At 37.2% G+C, this 26,461-nt stretch overlaps 1 protein-coding gene across 1 annotated transcript in view; it reads left to right on the top strand.

Annotated features, from left to right (window-relative positions):
* Window positions 1-800: 800 nt before the first annotated feature.
* LOC145675019 (15-hydroxyprostaglandin dehydrogenase [NAD(+)]-like) overlaps window positions 801-26,461 on the top strand; it is a 48,769-nt gene continuing 23,108 nt past the window's right edge. The window contains exons 1-2 of the mRNA XM_081745387.1: window positions 801-877; window positions 19,622-19,724. Coding sequence (XP_081601513.1) covers window positions 19,632-19,724 — 93 coding nt within the window. The 5' untranslated portion in view covers window positions 801-877; window positions 19,622-19,631. The remainder of the gene's footprint in view (window positions 878-19,621; window positions 19,725-26,461) is intronic.

The raw sequence follows: 26,461 nt of genomic DNA, 5'->3' as shown, positions 1-26,461 counted from the left end.
ACGAGTGATACTCTTTTTTTATTATTATTATTAAAATTTAGTTTCTATACAGACTGATGTAAAGAAACGCGATAACATATACCTACAAATAGTTTTCGTATAAAGATTCATATCGTACAAATAAGGTTTCTTTCCGCCTTTATCTTTTTTAAAAAGCTGGAAATTGAAGAAAATTATAAAAATCCTGATCCTCCTGGATCAAAAACAAACAGATAGAGAACAGTTTAATAGATTCAGTGCCTGAATAGAACGCTCCATCTTTGACCTTATCTCTCTATTGCCAACTGAAATTATAGACGTAGCCCTCTTTGTTTTAATACTAAAACCCATAGTCTCAAAATCTATCGTTCTTTCAGAATACGCCAAGCAGGTCACTAGTCATTGAGACGAAAGAAAAATTAAACTAAATAATAATTTCTGGTATTAGTTAACAGTACTTAGAACCAGAAAGCAATTTAGTCCAAATGCATACGGATTTATAAGAAATCGATTAATTATTACGATTACCACTATTACTGCCTTATAATCATCCTGTAGAGTTTATTTGACCCAGGAGGGCTTAACCTTAAAACTAGGTAATTTCTCGTCGCCGTTGTCGACTATTACTTTTCAGTAAATCTCAAAAATTCATTTTTATTAATTTTTTTGTTACTCCCTTCGAGTGTTGTTGTTTCACGGATATTACAAGTAATTATTATTATTATTATTATTATTATTATTATTATTATTATTATTATTATTATTATTATTATTATTATTATTATTATTATTATTATTATAGGCTCTGAAAACAGTTTTTCCCAGATGCTGCCGTCACAGAAGTAAGAGGAGAATGTGGAGGCTACATTGTATGTTATTAGGATAAGAATCATATAAGGTCAGTAAAAAAAAGAAAGAAAGAAAGAAAGAAAAAAAGAAAAAGTACTGTAGCATTCGGCAAAATAACGGTTGGAGTGCAATTTATCATTGAATTCACTGTACGATCCCTCTTGCTCAGTGTTTTACTTCATTGAGTATAGGAAAGTCAGGTTGTAGCTTGCGAATTAAGATAATCGCTTTAAGGCGGATTTCACCGTTTCATTACAAACGAATTTCACTCTAGTTTTATTTAATTCACAAATTAGAGTAACTATTTCCACTATTATAATTACGAAGCCATAGCACAGAGTCGGAATTCTATAAAGGCTTGGACTGCTCTGTGGGTCTTATGTACTGATAAATTTAGGATTGCTTACACTCTGAGTAACATTTAACAACATCTTCTGTAATTCCAAACTATTTAATTGTTTTTTTAAAAGGCAAGGATCTCTAGCAAGATAGATAGATTATTTACGGTAAGTCTATCAAGCATCATTAAATGGTTTCCACGCAGTTTTCTTTTGTAAGATTTGGCAAGCAAATATCGTTCAAATAAGGTTATAACATACAGTTTTAAGTCTTGGACCACATCTTTTATACACCGAGAATGAATATTTGACCCAAGCTTTACTCCAGCGTGTAATGTCTTATACTAATAAGTGCTAATAGGTTTAACAATGGTAATCACGTTGCTGCTCCCGTTGTCAATCAAAATTTCGAAATAAGCTTTCCATAATCAAGAAATCAACATAAATGAACATTTGAGAAGCTCCTTGTATGTCTGCAGTGGGATACACATAATCAGAAACATATTTCTAAGTTTAGCGTAATTCGCAACCAACCATATGAATCGTTAAAATCCTTAATTAAAAAACATGTGCTACCACCTGTAAGATATCTTGAGCAAGTAGTGTGCATATGTATGTTCTACAGGCAACTTCACCCCTCACCGTACGCCACTGATCCTTTGCTTATGTGGAATGCCCCATTGAATACGTCACTGCTACCAAAGTCACTGTGGCTTGTCTTTGTTTAAAATGTTGCAGATTGGATAATATTTGTCGCCTGTACCTACACAATACATTGCTTTAAAAAAATCAGAGTTTAAAGCAGCAAAACCTGTGCACAGGTGCACCTGAGAGGACTTACGACTTTCTCTTATTTGTTTGGTTTTGCCTTTTGGCTGCCAATCAGGCTACTTTTTTTCGTTTTATTCTGTTTATTTGTCTATTGCACTTGCTCACGAACGGTATTTTACTGAATACTCTTCCATGTAAATTGCTTCTCTTAAAACCAATCTTATCGTTTCGGGATAAGATTGGTTTTAAGAGAAGCAATTAACAATGTTTTCTCCCGAATCGCAAGGACCTTGTATACATATTCTTCATTTGGGAAACTATTATGATAGAGCGTGTCATGAGCATACAGCAAAAATAAAATTACACTTTTACTAAAGACGTAACTCTACGTTACGGCAGGTTCGTAACCTCTCAGAATCTTACTGTAGGACAACTATTTCCCGAGGTGGTGCTCCTCGTATCAAATAGTTGCTGCCAGTCAACGATATTCCGAAGTAGATCCAGGCCATTGTGTATGGTAAGACTTATGTTGAGGACATTGAAATTTATGGCCGCTGTTAACATATTTTCGTTATCACAAGATACCTTTAGAATGCATTAGCAAGTTTCATTTACTATTCGAATGACATATGTTGGTTTTCTGCCGAAAAAAGTGAATATGTAAAAACTATAGTTAAAGAATGCAGCTTGATAAACCGGACCACTATCTTGGTGATATTCGTATCTCGTTTATTGATAGGGTTTGATCTTTCATCGTGACTTAACGTGGACACCATACAATCGTGAGTTTACATCCCCTTTCTTAAAGGTACGAACACGATTGGAGTAATTCCTCACAGCCAAGGAAGTGCTGATTACATAATTTTGTTGACATTATACGGTTTAATTTTCCGGTTCAAGTTAATTACGGTTGTGATACTTAATCATTTGATCACTCATCTGAAATGAAAGAACTTGTTACTAATATTGGCGTCCGTACCGGCTGTGTTCCATGTCTTTCTACTGAAGCAGATGTATTGCTGTCATTAAAAGTTAATCGTAAATTGCATATAACAAGAAAAAGATAGAAAGAAGTCGGCCATGGTCTATATTATAAAGAAATGATAAAATCATTTCCTTAGGGAGACTGAGAAAGATACGCTTCCGGTCGGAATTTAGGACGACTTTTCGCGATTGTGTAGCACCAACATTAAACATTCACAAATGTTTTATCTTTCTTAAACCTAAGAAATCAAAACGAAAATTGTATTTATATAAACTTATATTTTGCGTGGTAAACAAAACTTATCTTGGTGAGCTTTGTTTATTTCTTAGCGCATAATACAACGAATTTACAATTTAAACTTCACGTAAGAAAAGAGAGGTAATTTGTAGAAGATATCCATCTCATAACACTGCCCTTAGGACGAAAACTTGTTAATCTCGGGTCGAAAACGAGAGAAGAATCATCCTTTAAATTCACGGCGAAACGGCAAATCTCACGGGTCACATGACCAATAACAATTAACTAAAATATTAAATCTCAAACAATTTATCACTGTTATATATTTTAGAATGTAAAACCGTACATTGATAAAGTGAGTGTATGAACATATTGAGTAGTATTTATTAATGACTAGAGATACACGATTCATTACGTAATAAATTCCAATAATAAATACGATTCAAATTCCTTTTCGCAGTCCACGTGGACCACTTGTGATGCAGAAGGATTCTAATAATTTGTAAACGGAATTAAGACAAAAACAAAAGTTTAAAAATTTGTACAAAATATTCTAAAGCAGAAAACATTTCGAAATGATACGAGTAAATCTTGTCCAGAATCGATACAAAATCAGAAGGATGGACTTCAAAATTTCCAAGAGAAGATAACAAAGTATTGTTTGTGGTCCTGTGGGTAAAAGTATTGAATAGACGAAGTGTAATAAGTAAATATTTCGAATGTCCAAAAAAACTCGAGTTCAGCAAGTGTTATCGTATAATTTTAATGCTTTTCAACAATTTGTGCGAGTTAAGTATGGTATATTTTTGTTACACTCGGCGAAATTAACAAATAATTCGTTATTTGTACTATTACATGTGTCATTAAATGATAGTTTTACGAAGACAAGAAGTGTTCTAAATTCTAAAATGTACATTATAAAGTTTCGCTTACGCAGACATAGGTAGAGCAAATTACAGTCCGGAATCGTTTTTTCCCACTACGATATTTTATTTCAAAATTACACTATGAAAGAATATCATGCAAGTAAGTACAAATTCTCTACTGTTTGAGTTAAAATACGTAGGTATCCCGTCCTAAGGGTATCGGGAAGCATTCTTCACGAAATAAACTACGTCAGAGGAAGACACTCAATGATTCATTGCAAGGACAGAGGGGATACAACCCTGATAAAGCTTTACTGCAAACTAAGCGGGTGTTGTGATAGAAAAAAACTCTCTATGCTCTAACGCAAGCAAAGACAGGCGTAAAGGTCCGCACAATGCATCAACGTAAGGTAGGAGGGAAAGGAGGCCCAGTGCTCTACTGTAAACTAAGAGGATTTGACCAGTCGGAGAATCATGCTTGTCACTGAAATCATCTGTTATGAAGGTGCTCCAAGTGAGGCGTATATGAGGGATGACGTTCCTTCGCGAGCAGGCTATTCGAGAAAGGGGAAGGAAGAAAGCGGTCTGGCATTATTATATTAAGTACCACTCTCCCTGGTGTGAATGAGGGAAACCAAAGAGAATGTTACTCAGATGGCTGGCCTCAAAAGCTGTTACTTTTGACCGGGTGTCCCCACCGGGAATTGAACCCGAGTCCGCTCGCACCAAAGGCGGCTACAATAAGAAACTACTTGTCCTTCTTTAGTCTTAGGATTGTAAGAGGCTAAAAGTCGCCCAATCTCTATGCTTGATGCATCTGCGTGAGCGCGAATTTCTAAGGCAGGGTCAAGATGATGGAGCAAATGATGTCTACATTGAGGTTTTCGAAAAGTTTATTTTCAAAGACCATTTAAACTCAAAATTTCTATGCAAGAGTGACTGAAATTGATCTATTTTCTCAGCTTTTGATGTTTGATCTCAAATATGAACACAAAACTCAGAACTTTCTAGAGTCCTCTTAGTAGTAGTTATCTTAAAGTGTCTAATTTTGTGTGCAACATTCAGAGAAATTTCATGTATTTTCCGGAAACTTGAAGCCATCCACGTTGATCTCACTATATACTAAGTGTGTTTTCTTCGGGCTGGCTTGAAAATCACGTTTTCTTTGTCGTTGAAAGAAATAACTCTAGTTCTGAGAGCTGTTCCTTCCAATTTGTATATATTATAGTTAAATCGTCCGCAAAAGAAGTGATGCGTGTTTGTATTTCAACAGGAAGCATTCGGGTCACTATAGGCTGAGGTTTTATGTTCCATTACGCAACGCAAATATTAGTAGCACTTTCATGTGTGATTTACTTCAAAATGTTATATATTTATGACTCTTAGAATGGATCTTAAAATGAAGTGAAATTTGGAAATAACTTTTTTGATATCGATTGAGCTGATACAAGATTTCCCTTTAAGGATGCGGGAAAGGTCTTCTCTGGACTGGAAAGGAATACTGAGATATTTCGTGAGTGAATTACATGATTGCAATTTCAAATCTAGACGAACTTACGACATATTTGGCTTACGCACAAAAAGAAGCAATGAAGAAAACCAACTATCACTTCTTTCTTTAATAATATTAGTGTTAGGAATTAAACTTCTTGGCTGTCAGCACTGTGGCCATGTCAACCCGTCATGTATGAGGGATGACGTCCCTCGGTGGTCACATTATCCGAGAAAATGGAAGGAAAAATGATTGGGGAGGGGGTGGATTGGGAGCTGTACGTTATGTACCATCCCAGGATTTGCATGGTGTGCAGTTGATTTTAAATAGATAGTTTTGGGTTCTTTAGCAGTCTTGCTTTGTGTTGAAGTCGTGAGGGACGTGTTATTGTTTTCCCTACAGCATTAGCATTAAATATATGTAGATTGAGAGAGACAGAGAGCAAGAGGGAGAGAAAGTAGTGATTACGTAGTGTTGTGCGAAGCGGTGTTTCTTTCATACATGTTTTAGGGTGAGGCACTGTCACTCGGAGCTCTCATAGTGACCCCTCCCGGAGGAGACCAAAATAATACGTCTATAATATAATAATACCGTGTGAAAATAATGTGTGATATCAATAAAAATAAGTACCTACTCCTGAGAAGTCCTGCTCGAGAATCGGAGTAACTACACCTGGAGTAATCTCCTCCCTCAATTTCGTATCAATAAAACAAGCCACTACTCAGGTCTAGTCTGCTCCAGATTTATGAACGTTTACTCGCGCTTCCTCTGCACGTAGCACTGAGTCGTATCAATAAAAGAAGTGATTACTCATTTCTCCCATTCATCGCGCAGTCATTTCGTTGTTTTTAACCTATAGCGTAGTATCTTAAAAGCCATGAAAGGGGCAAGTAGCAACGATAGCTTCAATCAAAATGCATTTGTGGATATTGTAAAAGAGTTTCCAGTGGTACTTTCAAAGTCACAGGTACCAGAAAGTAAACGAAGGAAAGCCGAAACTTTGAAGGTAATTACAGTGAAATGCAACGAAATATCAAATACATCTACGACTGAGACACAAATTTAAAAGAGAATCTTTAATATTCGAGCGAGAATAAAACAAAAATAAAAAAGAAGAAAAAAAATTTAAAAAAACGGGAAAGAAGAAAGTAATACTGAAACCATGGGAATGAACCTATTTGAGCTGATGGATGTTGATTGGAATCCAGCAATATCAAGATTAACACGACAAGCGCATATCACGTGTTGTCCAAGGTCTTTGTAGATTGTTTAGCTTTAAGAACGAAATCAGACACTTGGCTCCTTTGTTTTCTTTTTAAAAAAAGTCCAGCCACCCACGTCATAAATCACGTCCATCTGATTGCGTTTTCCACACCATACGTGTCCCCTTTCGCCTTGACATAAACAAAATACATTCTCATGTATACACTCTTTCTATCAACGTTGAGTTGAATTGATTATTAGTTTAACGTCCTTTTCAGTAGCGTGCCTATATGAGACAGAACCCACTGATTAACATGGAATCCAAAACACATGAGCTCCTGCCAGGAATCGAACGCGGGTCTCCTATGCCAAAGGCATGTACGCTAACCGCTTAGCCACGAAATAGCTCTTCCTATTAACGTATTACTCTCCAAAATACTAGGTTTCTTTAATGCCACTTGTGTATCGTCAAGTGCTCCGATAGCACCCGGAAATGTATATTGTTCTTGTCACTCTGCCTTTGCTGTTTGTATATTACGTACACTTCCGGAAACGATCCATTTTCAGGTAATCATAGACAGTACTTTGAGCCACACCAGAATCCCCTGACATTCCGACCTGGAATCCCGGATCACTCACGTAACGCAAGAAAACCAAGGGCACCGATTTCTCTGTAAATTTGGGGGGGACTTCAAATGCAGAAGGTATATATATCAGGATTTTAAGACAAATTGCACTCTAATTATGCCAAATATTGTATATTCATAAATACAATAGGGGCCCTCATGAGCTTTGGGGGGCCCGGGCCTTGAAGAAAACCCGCATCTTTTCATCATTACGTAGTCCACCACCCCGAATTTCGGTTGATTCTCCTTAAAAAATGTTGTGCTAATCACTACATTTTCTTTCATAAACTTATAATGCTTTTTGTAATCTCCATTTCCAACATTTCTATGCAGTTTATAAGATTTTCTACGTAGTAAAACAATCATATACTCTGCAATATTTCGCACGGAGTCACCTATTTAGCTTGCTCCACAAATTTGGAGAAGTTACTAGCATCACAGAGGAGTCTTTGATTTTTATTGATATCAAACGCGTAGTAGTTACTCGGCTCGAGAATAGAGGTGTGGTTACTTCAAAAGGGCGGGGCTTCTCCGAGGTCAGCCGAGACGACTAGTGCTCAGTTTTCTTTTTATTGATACCAATGCGAGTAACTGCTTCAAAATTGGGCGTAATGAGTAACTTCTCCGTTTTATTGATATCACCCAATGTGTCCATTCGAAAAATAAGTGTTCTTTTTCTCAAAAAACACTGGTGCGAAGTAGAAAACACGTATTAGTACAGCGCGTGCTGCGTCTGTGAACTGAGATAGAAATGCTTAATATGTGCTGTGTTTCCGGTTGTAATTCTCATGCGGTTAAAGCCGAGAAATATAACGTATCTTGTTTTACGTTTCTAAGCAGTGAGAAATCACCAGATCGATATAAATTATGGCTTAAGAAAAGCTATAGGAATTTTTTTTTTTTTGCCAAATAAAAACACTTGTATTTGTTCCAAACATCTTGAAGAGTCCGACTTCGAGCAGTCACGTTTACTGAAAGAAAACCTAATACCATGAGAATCATTTACACTCAAAGTGAGAAAGAATGGTGTTCCAAGTATATTAATGAAAGGTTTAAAATCCCAGCCATTGAACAAACGCCTATGTATGTCCAGTTACCTACGTAAAAAGTCGTACAAGACGCAATCGACGATTGTAGTCAAGACGAGGCATTAGAGGTTAATAGTGATGGTGGCATTCATGATTCTAAGGGCACTGTTTTAGAAATAAATACAAATACAATTACTATACAATGTGAATTGGGAAGTGAAATATACCGGCTTGTAAAAGGAATCAACGACGATGACAGCGTTCCTCGGGACATTGATTCATCGTTTAGTTTTTCTGTACCAAGTGACAATGATGATGAAACAGGTAACTAGAGTTGTTCCGCAGGGAACAATGCGAATAAAACAAATTTAAGGGGTAAAGTATTTTTCGTATTCTTTCAAACTTTAAAGATGTTATTTCACTTTTGCCGCATATGCATATGCCACGCTCCTGTACATACCTTGAAGCATAAAATTATAGGGTCATCTTTAAAAAATGGCAACAAAACATGGAAATGGACATACTTATGTTTGGGAATCGGAACCATGATTAAAGAAAAGGTACTTAGATGTTGTAGCAATCTCGTCTGCCATATATTTAAATAGTGTCGGTTTAGAAACTTTTAGTTCCTTTTATAAAACGCCGAACTTATGCTTTGTAGGAAAAACTGCGTTTTACAATATTATAAAAACTTTTGTATTTAAAATAACCTTTTTATGCTTTTAAATACATAAATAACATGGGAAAGATTTTTCAGTTCCCCATAAAACCACTTCTAAAGTTGGAAATTTTTATTTTTGGTGATTTACTTAGATGGTGCAAACTAAAAGGTACAAGCATACCGAATTTCATGTTTTTATTCAAATTCCAAGTACCTAAAACATGAGTTTATAAGTCCAAAAAAGGCCCACTTAAATAACATGTGGAATTTCTTCATTCTCCCTTTAGACCCCTTAAAAATTATAAATATTCACTTTTGGCAATTTTCCTATGGGATGTCTCGAAAAGCTACAATCATGACATATTTCAACTTTCCACGTCAAGCAGAAGTAAACGTTATTTTATGTCAGTAATTTCGTGTAATATACTGTAGTTCTCACACACACACAAATCTGATTGTGAACAATACACATTCTTCGGGTTTCCAAGGTATTATTTTCTGTTGTTATTTCGCAAATTCTTAAAATATTCAGAGAGTTCCTTTCAATTTCGTTTAGCCTATTGGATATGAATATAAGACCCATTTAATTGTTTTGAATTTCATTCTGTGACATGGAAATTTATCGGTATGCAACTATCTTTGTTGATTTGAATTGTTCGCGGCTTTTTGATGCCAGTTTCTTAACATTATATCAAGCATTTCGCGTATTGAATACAAAATGTATTTAAAGTTGGAACTAAATGTCTCAAACTTTATTTTAAAACCAACAAAGGGGCACATTTCTTCCTACGATAACACATAATTTCCTTTGCAAAATCCTTTGTTTTTTGGCTGCACTACCAAATGGGTAAACTTCAGCAGTTAGAGAAAATTACGATGCATGCACGCATGATAACTTTTCTCGCAATGCATATTTTTCTCTCTCTCTCTTATAATTGTTTATGAGCGCTGTAGAACAGCCGTGGATGAATCTAGCCGCTTCATTGCACAATGAAAGACTACGTCAATTCAGTTCAACGGTAACTCGTAAAATGTGCAGAAGAGTTCTGCTCTCGTAAACGGAAAATTGGTTACTTTTGAAGTGTAAGTTTTCTCCTTTTGTATCTCGTATTCTTACGCAGCAAGATAGAGAAGTAAAAGCAGGAAGGGATCAGGTGAAAATCTGGAAGAGGTAGTAAACTAGCAATCTTCCCTTCTTCCTAAAGCTCGGAAGGTAGAAATTCTAATCTTATACTCGTATGTAAAAATAAAACTATGTTGGATCGAATTGCAGGAAAATCACTGAGCCTCTTAAATTAATTTTTGATTTTTTTTAAAGTTTAATTCCCACTTCGACCCCAATACAGACAGTGATGATGAGATGAATGATAATGCTGGAATAACGAAATTGGAAAGAAACTGGAGAACCGCGAGAAAACCACGCACACAGTGTTTGTCCACAACGAAGTCCAGTTGGTGGGAGCTGAGGCAAAATCCGGGACACCTCGTGTCAAAAGTATTTTTGAATGTAATTAGGGTAAACTGGGTTTTCATCATATTACTTTTAAAGTGGTTCTTGCAGAACAAATGGTTCTAATTTCATTATTTTAAGTTTTTCTGCTAATTTCTGCACTTTCTATCGATCATAATGTGGAGAACATGAAAGTAGATGTTTTGTTCTGAGTTGGAAGAAACATATACAGGGTGCAGCAAAATACACTTCTGTAAATGCATATTATCATTTGGATTTCAGAAAAGTGAATCAATTGCAACAAATGTAATTTCTGCTGGTATTTCCGAAAGCTACAGATATTTCTGACTCGTGTGTCGTTTGGAAGCCATATAGTACTGTGTCACTTTCAGATATCATGGAATCGAATCGGTTATATTTAGTAAAAAGAATAAATTAGTATTACATATGTTAAACAAAAACTCACTTTTCGTTAACGATAAGGGACAATCTTTCTGACAGGAACACAGAGATATCCTTGCTCTCCAATTTGAGCCTTATTTCTTTAAAATATCTTAAATTTCGAAGATATAGAATAAAACATGGTAGTACGTAACAATGGCCAATAGGGTGCAGCGTTTTACCACTTTTTTTTCGGAACGAAATGTAATACCTGGCAAAAGTGGCCCACCCACATGGACATTACAGGTATAGATTTTTTTTCAAATCAGATAATATCTTCTGTGAGAACTATTGCCTCAAAGTTTCAAAATTTCACTGAAAATTACAAAAAATACCAAAATTGTTCATGAATTTTAGTTATGTTAAAGTAAACATTTTTTTGTTAAATACATGTCAGTTACTTAGAAAACTGACGTTCAAGTATAAAAATGCCAGTTATGTGCCCTTGGGGGGATAGGGATACCTCCTCTGGGGCCAGAAATGGGGGCCAAATTCAGTACATTTAAGTGGTTGTGCAGGTCCTCGCTCACCTGGTCATATAGCCTGTCCAAGCGTCCCAGAGTCTACCCCGTGGAAGTGGCTGCACCTAGGGCTCCTGCGCCAGCCCTACCCAATCAACCAACCATATTTAGGCCCGGATGAACTAATCCAATTCGTCACTGTCAGGAAAAATTGTCACAAATTGGGACTTTGATTGTAATTTTGACACAGCTTGCCTAGAAAGTAAGGTTGACCTGATCATCCCGTCCCTGGCTAGCATCACTGCCACATACTCGAGAGGCTGCTTCAGTGACTAATTTCACTGCCATCGTGTCGTATGGATAGACGGTGGAAGACTATTCTGGCACAGTGTTGTCAGAAAATGAAAATTTGTCCATGAGCTATTTGCTTGATACCTTAGAACTGGTGGTACAGTTATTGAAACATCAGTTCTTTCCCAAAAGATCATTTCAGTGTAATCTTTCGCCTCCAAATTCAGTCCGGGAATGATGTTATATCCAATAGTGTTATGAAGATTCTCTGCTTCGTGTTTTCGAGCACTAAGAATCTTATGTAATGCATCTTGTCGGACAGCAAGTAGACCATCAGTCATCATGGCGAAAAGATTATTCTCTGGGAGTGCGAGAAATGCATTCGTCTGAATGGATGAACGGATTACAGCCTGGTATTCATTTGGTAAGTATCTAGACCTGTGAATGTTCTCAACGACGTGACAAGGAATGGAAGACAAAAAAGTATCGAAGGTCTTTACTGAGTTTTCTGAGCTCTTCTGACTATGATGAGGTAAGTCACATTTTATTGTTTTGAATGACACCATTGGAAGTTTTTCACAGTCAGATAGTTTTGAACCTATGGGACCTGTGTAAGAATAGGGGCTTGAATTAGCGCTAATATTCGTGAAGAGAGCAATTCATTAAAATACAAGAGACAAATAGCCTGTTAGTTCCTTTAATTTTTGACGAATACCTCCCTTCCGACCAGTGTTAATGTTTGTTTCATCACATCCAAGAACCTCAACTTCATCAAAGCCACCTTCGATTTGGTTCATGATGTACTCGAAAATAGCCGTGGTCTCGTCATGGCCAGAGCCAGAGGATGATGTCACGTCACCAACGTATTGAGAGTTAGGTTCAGCCACAAGTGATAAGTGCTCTTCTCTAACGATGCCTGCGTGTGTTTTAATGTCTTTCCTTTGACCATCAAAGTATAGGCTTTTAATGGGATCATCATTTCTAGAACTTTCTTTTAAATTCCGAGCAACTTTAAGTTTCGCATACCTTATTTTGCTCCTGTCCACAATAAAAGCAGAGTTATGTTGCTAGATTGTTGAGAAGTTATAATTCCAGCCTTTAAAGCTGCCTGAAGGAGAGTTGATGTTATATGTGCCGCAGCCTTTTCGCTTACATTGTATCTCTGAGCAATCATAGCAGTTTCAGTCAAATCTAGCTTCGGTTTAGATGTTCTGTCTCTGGGTTTGGCCTCTTCCTCAGAAGAGATTTCCTCTGCTTTCTCTTCAAGGTCTGCTTCATTGTCATTGAAGTAATTTTTGTGATATAATAAATAAGATTGACAGTTTTAAAAAAGAAATACAGAATTTTCTGTGAAAATAGTGTTTAGCAAACTATTATCTGTAACGGCCAATTCATAAAAGATGAAGGAAACAGTAACCAAATATAGCGCTTGAGAAATGGCGCCCAATTTGAAGCGTATCCAGCTCGTTGCTGATAGTGACGCTGAATTACGCTGATCGGGACAGAAGGGCGTTGCAGTATTGTGAGGTGGAGGGGTGGGAGTGTCATGGTGAAAAATAACAATGCTCTGCTACCACTATGAACCACCAGTAGAAGGAAAAGGCAAGGACGAAAATAGCTGTAGAAACGCTTAATTCTACTGAAATTGCCCCCTTTGTGGGTCCCAGAGGAGGCACCCCTATCCCACCTCAGGGGCATATAACTGGCATTTTGAGACTTGAATGTCAGTTTTCCTAGCATCTGGCATATATAAATCCAAAAATATGTTTACTTTAACATAACTAAAAATAATGAACAATTTTGGTATTTTTTGTAATTTTCAGTGAAATTTTGAAACTTTGAGGCAATAGTTCTCACAGAAGATATTATCTGATTTGAAAAAAAATCTATACCTGTAATGTCCATGTGGGTGGGCCACTTTTGGCAGGTATTACATTTCGTTTCGAAAAAAAAGTGGCAAAACGACCCACCCTAATGGCCAACAATTTAATATATCTAGAATGGAATATGATATATTGTTGAAAGGTTGCCAAACGACAATTTTTCACCAAATAAGAAAATTTTAACAAAATTAAAGAAATTAGTGGTAGAAGATACACATTTTCGACTGAAGATGTGTCATTTTATCTCATTAATACATTAAGGGTTAATTAAAGCCCATAAGAGGAACAATATGTCGCCAATGTGTTGCGCGGATACTTGTGCACCTTTGTCATCTTATGCAACATGCTTAAAATCATTATATTAAAAAGTAACATAAAGACTAGTTTTCGAAATGTTGATGTAGAGAAGATTGAAGAAATCCATCAATTTCCTAAATCCAGCAAAAACTAATGAGTTAATGCCAGGAGTAGTAGAACAAAATTAAATGTAGATCTATTTAAAAGGATAAAAGAAAGTAGTTGAGACCAGAAATATTCACCCTCGCAAGGGTGGCCTTCTCGAGGGCATCCTCACCCTCAAATTTCCTCGCACACAATGACGCGAGGGCGAGGAGAAATTCCCAATACAATGGCGAGGGTGAGCGAGGACGATGGATAACTCTCTTCGTGATGGCGAGGGCGAGGGCCAACTGTCACTGCGAGGGCGAGGGTGCTCTAGGGTGAGGAGAAATTCTCAACACGAGGGTGAACGAGGACGATGACAAATCTTCAGCACAAGGGCGAGCGAGGGCGATGGACAACTCCCTTCGCGAGGACGAGGGTGAACGAGGGCGAGGATCAACTATCACTGCGAGGGTGAGGGTGCGCAAGGGCGATGAACAATTTCCTTCGCGAGAACGAGGGTAAAGGAGGGCGAGGACCAACTATCACTGCGAGGGCGAGGGTGCGCTAGAGCGAGAAACAATTTCCTTCGCGAGAACGAGGGTACGCGAGGCAGAAGGACAAGCTTCCTTAACAACAACTATTTTGAATTTACTGCTTGACCATTTAACCTAACATGTGCCATGTCCCCAGATGAAAAGCTTATGTCATAGGAAGACTATACACATTGGTCATATTCTTCCTTTCATTTAATTGCAGTAGACAATTTCTCTTGTGTACTTCTACGTAATTATTAAAAATAATAATGCAAATGAATATAATATTTGCTTGTTTCTCATGAAAGTTGTCGGATAGAAATAGCGCTACGTTTAGAAGCAAGTGTGCCTCTTTGTTACCCTGCCTGTGCTAGAGACTCTTTTTTCTATTAGATAAAACGTGTCTACACTGTCATGTTTAAAGAGCGCTGGTAGACAGACAGTCACTCACTTCATTCAGCAGTAAATGACATAACATTAAGAGCACTGATATCTGAACAGGCGTGGGAGACCCGGGTTTCATTCCCAGCAGGAGCTCATGTTGTTCGGATTCCACGTTAATCAGTAGGTCCACGTCTAATTTAGCCTCGCTGCTGAAAGGGACGCTAAACTAAAATCAACAACAACAACATATGTGAACAAACACAATTTTATTTTAATTCTACTGATTATTAAAAATTATTTATTTTGTATACTCTTTATTACAAAAGAAATACAAATATTATTTAAAAAGTAGTTAACAAGGAACACAGACAGTATGATAAGTCATCAGTTGCCGTTCAGTTCATATTTCTAGTCGCTGCCATAACTTAGATTTTTGGGTAATTCAAATTATGGTCACACTGTAATTTCTATGGATGGCAACACTGAAAATTTTTCCGATTCGTATTTTCGGGTGTAGAATAACATTATCTCTTACTGAGGTAAGTTACATTTCATTATCTCTTTTCACTTACGAAAAACTGGTAAAAGAAAAATTGTTAGCTTTTGAAAAAATATTTAGTAGTCTGCACCCTTAAGAATGGTCTTTTACTTAATTCATTAAAACGTGTTTTCATTGTATTGGGAACATCACATCAGTTGAGCAAAGTCCACCCTGATGACCTAAAAGTAACTGTAGTGAATTCCAATATTCCATTTTCTCCCTTTGTAAAATATCTAGGCTTAATAATACACCAAGGGCTTAGCTAGAATCAGGGACGTACGCAGGGAGGGGGACCTGGGGGTCCGGACCCCCCCCCCCCAAAAAAAAAATTTCGACTTTTTTAAAATTTAGCCTAATTTTAGGAATTTTAATATAAAATACCTTCATATTTAGTTTGGACGCCCCCCCGAAATAAATTCCTGGGTACGCTACTGGCTAGAATAAACACATTTCTGAACAGTTTATTAAGGCTAAGCGAATCTTACGACAGCTTTATAAATTAAAAGGCTATTTGTCGCAAGAAACAAGACTATATCTTGTTAACACTCTCATTTTGCCTCTGTTCGATTACTGCGATTCAATATATGGTAGTTCTCTCTCCACTCAAAATACTAGGGCAATTCAGAAAATACAGAATTACTCTATACTCTTCTCACTCAATTACAAAAAGTCTCAGCACATTCTGCCGATACTTAATGAATATAATATCCTAACCATGTCCCGAAGACGATATCTCCGGTACTGTTTACTGTACAAAATACATTCACATAAAAAATATCACCTTACTTGCATCATAAATTAACATGTACAGTAGATCAGAAATTCACCGTTACAATACCCGAGGAAGTAATAAACTGATTATGCCCCGGCACACTTTAAGAATAACAGAGAAGGCATTTTCAATTTCGGCAGTAAGAATCTGGAACTCCCTACCAAAGTCAATCACTAACAAACCGTACAATTCATTTAAATCATCACTCCAAACATTATTATTTAGAGATCAGAGACAAAGCATTGGCACGCATGAAAGGTTTACTACAGTATGAAATTAAACTAGCAGTATGAGTATAGCTTTTTTTTTTTTTTTTTTTTACATTTACATTTACTGATTGTTTTGTTTATCCTTAGATTTATTGAATGTATCATGTTATGTTGTTATTTGTGTATCTTGTATCTTATTTGTATCTTTGTTTTTTCTTTGTAATGATGACAAGGATTAGGTGGCAGAGCAGCCTTAGGCTGAACCTCGCCCGCTGAAATAAAGAGCAATTCTATTCAATTCAATTAAGTGTTGATGTGTACAGTAGCGGATGTAGAAAGTAAAAATTTAGGAGCAGCCATAACCCAATCTATGATAAATATACCATAAGTTTACTAAAATCTTTCAAAACTATGTAAATAATAGCTTCAATTGTTTTTGACACTCAAAAAACCTGGGGGTCCTAGGGCCCCCAGTTCCAGGCCCCAAGCTAGATCCGCCAAGAGATAAGATAATTTGAAAGTAGGTTGTAGATGTTCCGTTTAGATAGTCACATGTCATGAGAGTTAAAGGAAGTTACGGCATAATTATTGAGGAAACTGGACACTCCTAACTTTACTGCATCATTTCACTCACTGGACGGGAGGTACAGTTGCTCAGTGGTAGAGCGTTTACCCCTGGTTCGTGGGATCCCTAGTTCGATCCTCGACCAAGTAAGTTTGTGATAGACAACGTCGTGCTCTTGGTTTCTCTCATGATACTCCCGTTTCCTCCAACTGTTTCATTCCACCAATTCTTTCATCATCATTCAGTTGCCTCAATCATTGTCTCCCTTAGCCTAAGGGTAGAGACATATCAAAGAGACCTCGCGATCGAGGTCGACGTTTAAGTCGCGGTCGCACCCTCGATACTGGCACAAACACATGGATTCAAATGGGTAAACGCATGTCGAAGATATATTCTACATCGCGACCTAGAGGTCGACCGCGAGAGTGAATTAGTGGTCGCGATGATAAACAAAGAAGTTTATTTCTACATCGATGTTACAGAGGAATCATCGCTGTGACTCGTGTTCACATTGGCTCACCCTGAAGCGCTGCACGGAATAAAGTCTACATTTGTTTAGAATTTCGTCTGCAGAGGATTGTGTGTGTCTAGGCTCGAGAGGTTTTGCTGCACTATTAAATTTGATTATGAAAGACATATTAATAGAACTAGTGAGAAATGTTCCAGCAATATGGGATAAGAAACACAAACAACATTATAATAGGCATGCTTTAAATAGAGAAGTGAGAAGGTAGGCATGTGACACATTAATAAACTCTGTTTCGTCAGGGTAACGTAATCCCGCAAGCAGAAATGCGTTATCATGTCCCTTCCGAAGTTATGAAGCCCCAAAATTGACGGTTTTCTGTTTCCTTGCAGGGAGAGGGATATGGTACTAACGCTGCAAGAAAGACGTGACGCCCCAAATTTGACAGGGTTTCTTTTCGTTGCAGGTAGAGCGAGATGGCACTGATGAAGCAGGAAAGAATTGAGATCATTCTAATGTCTGGTGAAAGAAGCAGTCGTGCGCCACCCCGAAAGACCTGCAGTAAGCCACAACACCGTTAGCTATCTCATTAGAAAATTCAGTGCAACTGGTAATGTTGCCGACAGACCACGGTCAGGTGTCCCACAACCGCGACAGATGAGGAGACATCCACAATGGTGCTTGCTGAGAGTGTGAAAAGTCCGAAGCGCAGCACAAGACAACTATCAGCGATAACAGTCGTACCACGTGCTTCCGTGATGAGGATTCTCCATACGAACAAGAAGCATTCCTTCAAGCTGCAGTTTGTCCACAACCTTTCAGAGGAGGATCCAGACCGGCGCATGGAATTTGCCAATTGGGCTGTCACATACCCAAATGATCGAGAACCGTATTTCCCAGCCAGTGTTCGCTTCACAGACGAGGCAGACTTTTATTTGGATGGGGAAGTGAACCGCCAGAACATGCGATATTGGTCGGATGCAAACCCACATGCAATCAATCCTTGCAAGAGGGTTACCCCTGCTCATATCATGGTGTGGTGTGGCATATGGAACACATCGATCATAGGCCCCTTATTGATTCCTGGCACTCTAAATGGTGTCCGATATCTGGACATGTTACAAGAGTTGGTGTTTCAGTTGCTTTTTCGTCCTGATGCCACCTTGCCGCGATATTTTCAGCAAAATGGTGCCCCACCGCACTATGCACTGTCTGTGCAGGAACGCTTGGATCTGCATTTTCCTGGACGTTGGATCGCTCACCGAGCCTAGTCGCAGGACCTCACTCCCTTGCATTTTTTTATCTGGACACTTAAAACACCTGGTTTATCAGGAGAAGATTTGGTGTGTTGCACACTTACAAGGACGTATTCAGGACGCCTGTGATAGCATCATTCCCGCTGCGTTGTTACGGGTTCAGGAGGACTGGATTAAGAGACTCTGGTTGTGTTGCAATGGACGGACAATATGTGGAGCAGATCCTGTAGGTGGGACTTTGGGGCCTCATAACTTTGGAACGGGACTTGATAACGCATTTCTGCTTGCGGGACTATACTCTTCTGCAAAAAAAAAAAAAAAAAAAAAAAAAAAAAAAACACTGTTAATTGATGTGTCACATGCCTACCTTCCCAATTGAAAAAAAAATTACCTGGATCTAAGATGACGGCCACGCATGCATCAATCGGTAGCTCCTTTACCCAAGTCAGTCAGATTTGCTTTAATCATGTTTGTTTCCAAAATAATCCACTGTACTAAGACGTATGGACTACCCTGTACTTTATCCCTTCCGCCTTTGTGCACTCTGTTATGTATGTTGGGCGTTGGCTGTCCTTAGTGTTAGATATTCCAAAAATATAGTTATTATTATTTTTATTATTATTATTATTATTATTATTATCATTATTATTATTATTATTATTATTATTATTATTATTATTATTATTATTATTATTATTATTATTATTATTATTATTATTATTATTATTATTATTAGATTCTCTAGAACTCAACAGAAGAGAAAGATAAATAGTTTCTTTCTCATATACATTTTCCCTTATCTCTGAATGTGTCGACACAAGTATCACCAAATTATTTAACTGTTTCTGTGAAGGTCAATGTGAAAACAAAATTTATTTTTAAGATAATGCGCTCGCTGTAAACATAAAGGAAGGAACGTGCACATTATACTGTTTTCGTTTTCTCTACAGACAGACCGAAATGGACTTATCAGGAAAAGTTGCCCTTGTTACGGGCGGAAGCTCTGGAATAGGATTAGCTACAGTAAAGGAAATGTTGAAGCTTGGAATGAAGGTAAATTAAAAGATATCTTTTTAAGCACCTATACTTTAATCACGCTTTAATAATAATAATAATAATAATAATAATAATAATAATAATAATAATAATAATAATAATAATAATAATAATAATAATAATAATAATAATAATAATAATAATCGTCACTATTCCTCGGCTAGGGTTCATCTTACTTGTATTTAATTATATTTATATATACATATCAATTTTGTCAATAAAGTGCAAGCCCACACTACAGCGTTTATTTAAGAGATTTTCCTTTAAAAAATAATATTTCGTTAAACGAGATGGGGAAAATACTGTCATCCTTATTAGGGGAGGGAATCAGTCCCGTATCCACGAGGGTCACTGAGGTCGCCCCCTAAATTTTTATTGCCTCTCTAAAATTTTCCTGTTTGAAAATAAACTATAATATGGTTGGATCGGGCCTCCCTTACTTCTACCAAGACCCCCCTACATTTTTGGGCTCGCTATGGGCCTGAGGGAAACATACTGTAAACTCGATCTTTCATATTTATAACAGTGCTCGCGACACTTTATTAGTATAAATGATTTTACGCGACTCTCATTGATTGATATTAATTATAGAGCATAGATAACCAATATGCTTTATTATATAGAAATTTTAATTTTTATATGGAATTTAGAGAGTGTAATACAATAAACATCGTTTTTAACAGATAGAAACACTACGTTAACACATTTACATTAATATTAATAAGTTATATCTTCATGACAGTTACATCTTCATCTTCATGGCGAAAATTACAATCTCACATACTCGTCGCACATTTGGGAGTCAAGATTTGAGAAAAGTGGAAATATGAACTGGTAGGTATCACTGTATTGCATTACGAACAGCTAACTAGTACGATCATTGATTGTTGATCATAAAATTGTAAAAATCAACACCCATACACATGAGTTATAGTCCGAACGAGAAGAAGGAAATTGAGTGTTATTTTCACAAGCTCTAAATTTGTTTTATATTCTGAATTCACAACAAACAATCTCTTTACACTCTTGACACTGCCACACAACACTATGGGATGTCCCGATATTCAAGATGGAAAGCTCTTATTTATAGTAATTCTGTGGATAAGTACAAAGATTATCCTCATACATCTGACTAAATTTTACGTATAAAATACTTATGAAAAACTACAGTACTAAGTATGGCAGTACTCAATGTTTCTCCGCTGATTCCTAACTATGGTTCTCCAACGTGGTCTTCCAAATCAGCCGAAATCCACGAAAGTTTGTTGGATTTTCGTCTGAGGACTTCACAAGTATTTCGTTGATGCAGGACTCGTAAAGCAGTAGCCTCCTTCGTATCTTAGTATAATGCAAGGCACGATCTTGGAGTAAAGTTTTGTCTTGCTTACCTTCTGCTCATAGAGGGACTCAGGATCTCCTCCCTGGCAGTACTACGAGTTGATTTAGCAGTTATTTTCTCTGATGGTCTTCATTTTGCCTCGGTGAACTTCAACCTTTTAGGAAATTAAATTCACTTGCACAATTAAATTCACTTTATGAATCGCTTCCTGCCTTTGTTTTATACATGATTTTTTTTTTTTTTTTTTTTGGTAATCGGAAAGATACACCAACGCTTCACCCAATGTAGTGCGTACCGTCATTTGTGGCTTGCTAAGTGCTGGTCGTACATCTTCTGTACGTTAAACTTGAGTTCCCGTCGATGGGTAATAGTAAGGTGATGACCACTAAGCTTACACAACTTTTCAAGTTTCACTTGATGCTGGCAAAGTGAGGTTGACAGTTTTCAAAGGGATTTTTTGAAGATTCACAATTAGTCTTTGGCTCGGGATATTCTATGAAGTTTAGCTGCATGTTTATGGTGGTTAAAAGCATGGTCGTGTTCTCATTTCTTTCTTGGAGGAGAAGACCATGGAATCCTATATTTGCTGATCAGATTATTTTAAATTGGCGACATATATGCGAATTAACATCTGATGAAGATAACGTTATTGAAACTGTTATGACTTATTTTTATTTTAATAAAGAAGTACATACTCTGGTAAGAAAAATATTAATTATTTAAATAGTAATTCGAGAATCAAGATGGATGGAGTTACACATTTTTCAAATTTAAACTAATATCACATCCTCACTTTTACACTACTTCCTGATCAGGGACGTACGCAGGGGGTGGGTCCTGGGGGTCCGGACCCGTCCAAAATTTCTACTTTTGTGTAAATTTAGCCTAATTTTAGGAGTAATTTTAGTAATTTTAATATAAAATATCCTCATATTGAGTTTTGACCCTCCCGAAATAAATTCCTGCATACGCTACTGTTTCTAATCATTATAATCATAAACTTTGCGTTATAAAGGGCTACAATATAACATTACCAAAAACGACTCCAGTTTGGCGGCATTTTTATCCCATCAAGGAAAAAAAACACTTAAAGAATTTTTATAAATCGTACTCTTCCGGAGAGCGGCTGAGTTTGGAGAGATTTTCGACTCTAGGAAGAAACAAACACTCTCTCACACCTCCACACTACACTAACAGACAAGCCTGACCAAGGTTGGGCGAGTGCATATTGCGCACGGGCAAGAAATCGCGTTTGGTAAACATATGTGGAACAGCGTTTTATAACTGATACTACTAGTACATGGATGAATACACACGCACAGGATGTCAATACTCATTATCACAATTTATTATTCGATAGAGAACACATCTGTTGATGTTAATTTAGTATTAGGAGGCAAACCGGGACAAATGTATGTCCCAAACATCAAGTACAAAGCCTTTTAAAATTCTCGCCGGGTTTGGATTCCAGACGAAAAATTGCATCATGATATAACCGAGCAAAGTAGCTGAAGTGGTAGAGCATTGGCTTCGCATTCGGGAGGTCGTGGGTTCGATTCCCACTGCCGACCATACTGACTGGGGTTCTCCAGGATTTTCCTCAGTTCTACAAGGCAAATGCCGGGATGGTACCTATTAAACAAGCCCTGGCCGATACCTTCCCAAATCCTGTCCTTTGTTATTGTTGTTGTTAGATATCCACTATAAAATGGCCTCTGAGCTGTATCTGGTCATTGTTAAATGAATAAATAAATAAATAACAGTCAGATGAACACGTGACAACAGTCAGTAAATTACAAGCAAATTAGAGTTAAGTTACAGTTACAATTACAGTTAAAACTAGGCGGTTAGCGTACGCGCCTTTGGCGTGGGAGACCCGGGTTCGATTCCCGGCGGGAGCTCATGTGGTTCGGATTCCACATTAATCAGTAGGTCCACGTCTCATATAGCCTCGCTGCTGAAAGGGACGCTAAACCAAAATTAACTTAACTCAACTCAATTACAGTTAAAAATAAAGTGGAATATGCTCTGTCATTTGGTCAATTTAGGTTTTATATTGTGATGCGCAGGGAGTTCAAAAACGTCCTCGGAAAGAATGATTCAGATTTCAGTATCAACTGAACTTAGTTGTGAAACTCCATCGAAATAACATGTTTCTAATTTAATTTGTAGTGATATACTTACAGTATGAAAGTGAAGAGATGAGGAGTGAGAACAGAAGTCCCATAAAAATTGAGCAAAGAACGGATGCAAGAGCAATGAGAAGAAATATACAGGGTGTTTCAAAACAACACCGACAAAATTTGGGAGGTGATTCCTGACAAAAAAAAAATCAAGCAAAAAGTATAGACCAACCTGGGCGCACAAATGCTTCCTTTCGGAATTATAGGCTGCCGAAATCATAAAAAAAAATGAATTTTAAAGGTCCACAGCTCCAACATTATGGGATCTATCGTAGTCGGGTCAAGACTTCACTTAGGAGCTAATATGTGCAATATTCAAATATCCATTTTTCAGAATCTTAATGGATAACAATTTTTATAAAGAGAGTTTGGCTACGGGCAAATAATTTGAAGTACTCACCAACTGCCTATATAAAAATCGTTGCGGAAGTGCCACACGATTCTGAAACGAATATTTGGATACAGCACGTACTAGTTCCTAAGCGAATTCTTGACTCGACTGCGGTAGGTTCCATAGCTTTGGAGCTATGGGCTTTTAAAGTTCGTTTTTTCATGTTTTCGGCAGGCTATAACTCCGAAATGAAGCATTTGTGCACCCAGGTTGGTCTGTACTTTTAGTTTTATCATGGTGTCAGGAATCACCTCCCAAACGTTGTCGATGATTTTTGAAACACCTGTTTAAAATAATAATCTTAAAATTATTGAATAAAGATGATTATAAGATTGAGGTGGAAATTAATAACTTTTGTGATTGTTTTATGTTTTTATTTGATACGAATGATTTCGTAATCAATGCTGTATAGAATTGAGTAGCTCGGGCGAACATAATGGCATCTCACAGTTTCTCACTTTCAAGAAACTGGAAAAGAAGGTTGACAATTTCCATGCAATTCAACGGAATAACGCAAACAAGCTTCTCCTGCCATCTGTAGGTACACTTCCTAAATTAAAATACCCACATACTTTTATGTGGTTTGAACAGAACCCATTTCATCTAATAACTCAATTTCACCGGGAGTGGCGCTTATCATTATGTTCATCCGAGCTGATCAATTAAATTTTAGGTTATCTTCAATAAATCCAGTGACGTGAAGAGAAGTGTAAAAGTTAGGAATATGAGCATCTTTATGAATTTTAGGTACATAAAAATGATAGCTCCGAAGTTATGCATAACTGGTATTCCGTTTCGATAAGGCATTTACTAAAACCCTACCTCGAGGAATACCTGATACTGGAAACGCGTAGTGCAAATATTGCAAACTTTTCTAATTCTAGAATGAAAAAAACAAAGCAAGTGTACAGGGTTAGCCAAAAGTTACTGGACATCCGTTATTTTGAAACCTAAGAGAAAATATTTTAATGGAAGGTGTTACTAGAAGGACAATGCAACCTGTAGAATATATTACAAGTGTGGCCACTATCTTGAATCCAGGTTCGAAATTTCAAATGAGACAAACAACATATTGCATATCAAGTAACATCGGCGCGAGCTCAAAATGTAATAGTTTCTTTCATTATCTTATTGTTTCATATGATGTAAGTTGCTCCTGACAAAGAAACGGTTGATAAAAATCATCCTAATATGCTGGAACGCAGTCCTATAGACATTGCAGGAGACTTCAACTAACAGTCAGACAATGGACAACCAAAGACTGCACAATGAGGAGGCAGCAATGACGATTCTAGTATCGTATGTGAATAGTACAAAGCAGTATTCGTTCTCCTTCAATAAAAAGTTATACTAACCAGTCCTCCATTCTGTAGCAATTGCATACTATTATATTTATCATTATTAGTTGCTCATAGGACATAAACTACATGATAATTATGAATATCGACGGGAGGAGTTCTGCATTTGGCCTAAAGAGCAACACGAAGTGAATCCCTTGTTTATACGTGGAATATTGTTCAGATACCACTCCTATTTCTGTTTGAGTGGGAAGTTATTCAGCATAATTATCAGTAATGCTTTCATGTAGGTGCCCTGCATAATTATCAGTAATCCGTATAGGTGTCCTGCAAATGTTCCTCCAAAGTTAATAGTGTAGTTGTCATATGAAACACTTGCATCATTCTTTCATTTTCACAGACATCACGTTAACGGCTCGACAGGACTTGACATTCCTGCAGAAACATCATCCTACATCATCCTACAAATCTTTCATTTTCTTTTGAAACCAACGGCAATTTCCCTTCTTATTTTCGGCACGATGAGGGTCTTTCTTATTATGGCGCTGGTGTTCGTCAGTGGCTTAATACACAACTCGCAGACGAATTGATTGGTAAATGTTGTTGGGTGGAATTGCTGCCCAGTTCATCTGACCTCACATCCCTTGACTTCTATTTATGAGATTATTTGAAGCAGATGGTATATGCTGGTTAAACCTGTGATATAAGGCACCTACAGGAATGGATTCAACACACGTGTAGTCGCATTTTTTGAATATTTTTCTGCATGTGCGTCGGAGCAGATAGGCTACTAAGGTTTGAATATTTTTCTGCATAGGCATCGGAGCAGATAGGTTGCGCATTAGACAGGATGACAACATAAAACATGTGGTGTAGCGTGCCATTAGTAGATGATTTTCAAACTTTCAGTATTCTTCACGTGCAAAACATACACAATATAAAAAGAGGCAGTTACACATTTAAGTTACTGAGCTCAGACTGGTGTTACGTGATAATTTCCCATTTAAAATTTCAAACTTACATCTAATTTAGAAAATTTCAATATGGGGTTATGGTCGTTACGCATTCTACACGTTGCAGCACCCTCTCTACTACCAATATTACCAACTTCCAAAATAAAATGTTTCCTCACACCGCATTTCTTCATTAAGAATGTGGATCATCACTGCTCTGTAGGTAAAACTACATCTGAACTCCAATATATTCAAATAAAAATAGATTACTCACAGGGAGACGCATTTGTTGCCCCACAGAGTCTTCATGTAACACTCTGAACAGTGAATATTGGACTCAGGCAACTCAGACTAAATTCTGAGGTCCCTAACCGTTGATGAAGGCAGCCAATAGAATTTTCATATTTGCAATCGTCAGTGTACAATACATTAAAACCGGAATTGAGTTGAGTTGATTTTGAGTTTAACGTCCCTTTCAGCAGTGAGGCTATATGAAACGTGGACCTACTGATAAACGTGGAATCCGAACCACATGAGCTCCAGCCGGGAATTAAACTCTAGTCTCCCGCG

The sequence above is a fragment of the Thermobia domestica genome, chromosome 18 (genome assembly GCF_964235325.1).
Source record: "Thermobia domestica chromosome 18, izTheDome1.hap1.1, whole genome shotgun sequence".
Lineage (NCBI taxonomy): Eukaryota > Metazoa > Arthropoda > Insecta > Zygentoma > Lepismatidae > Thermobia > Thermobia domestica.
This window is presented reverse-complemented; position numbering and strand designations above follow the sequence as displayed.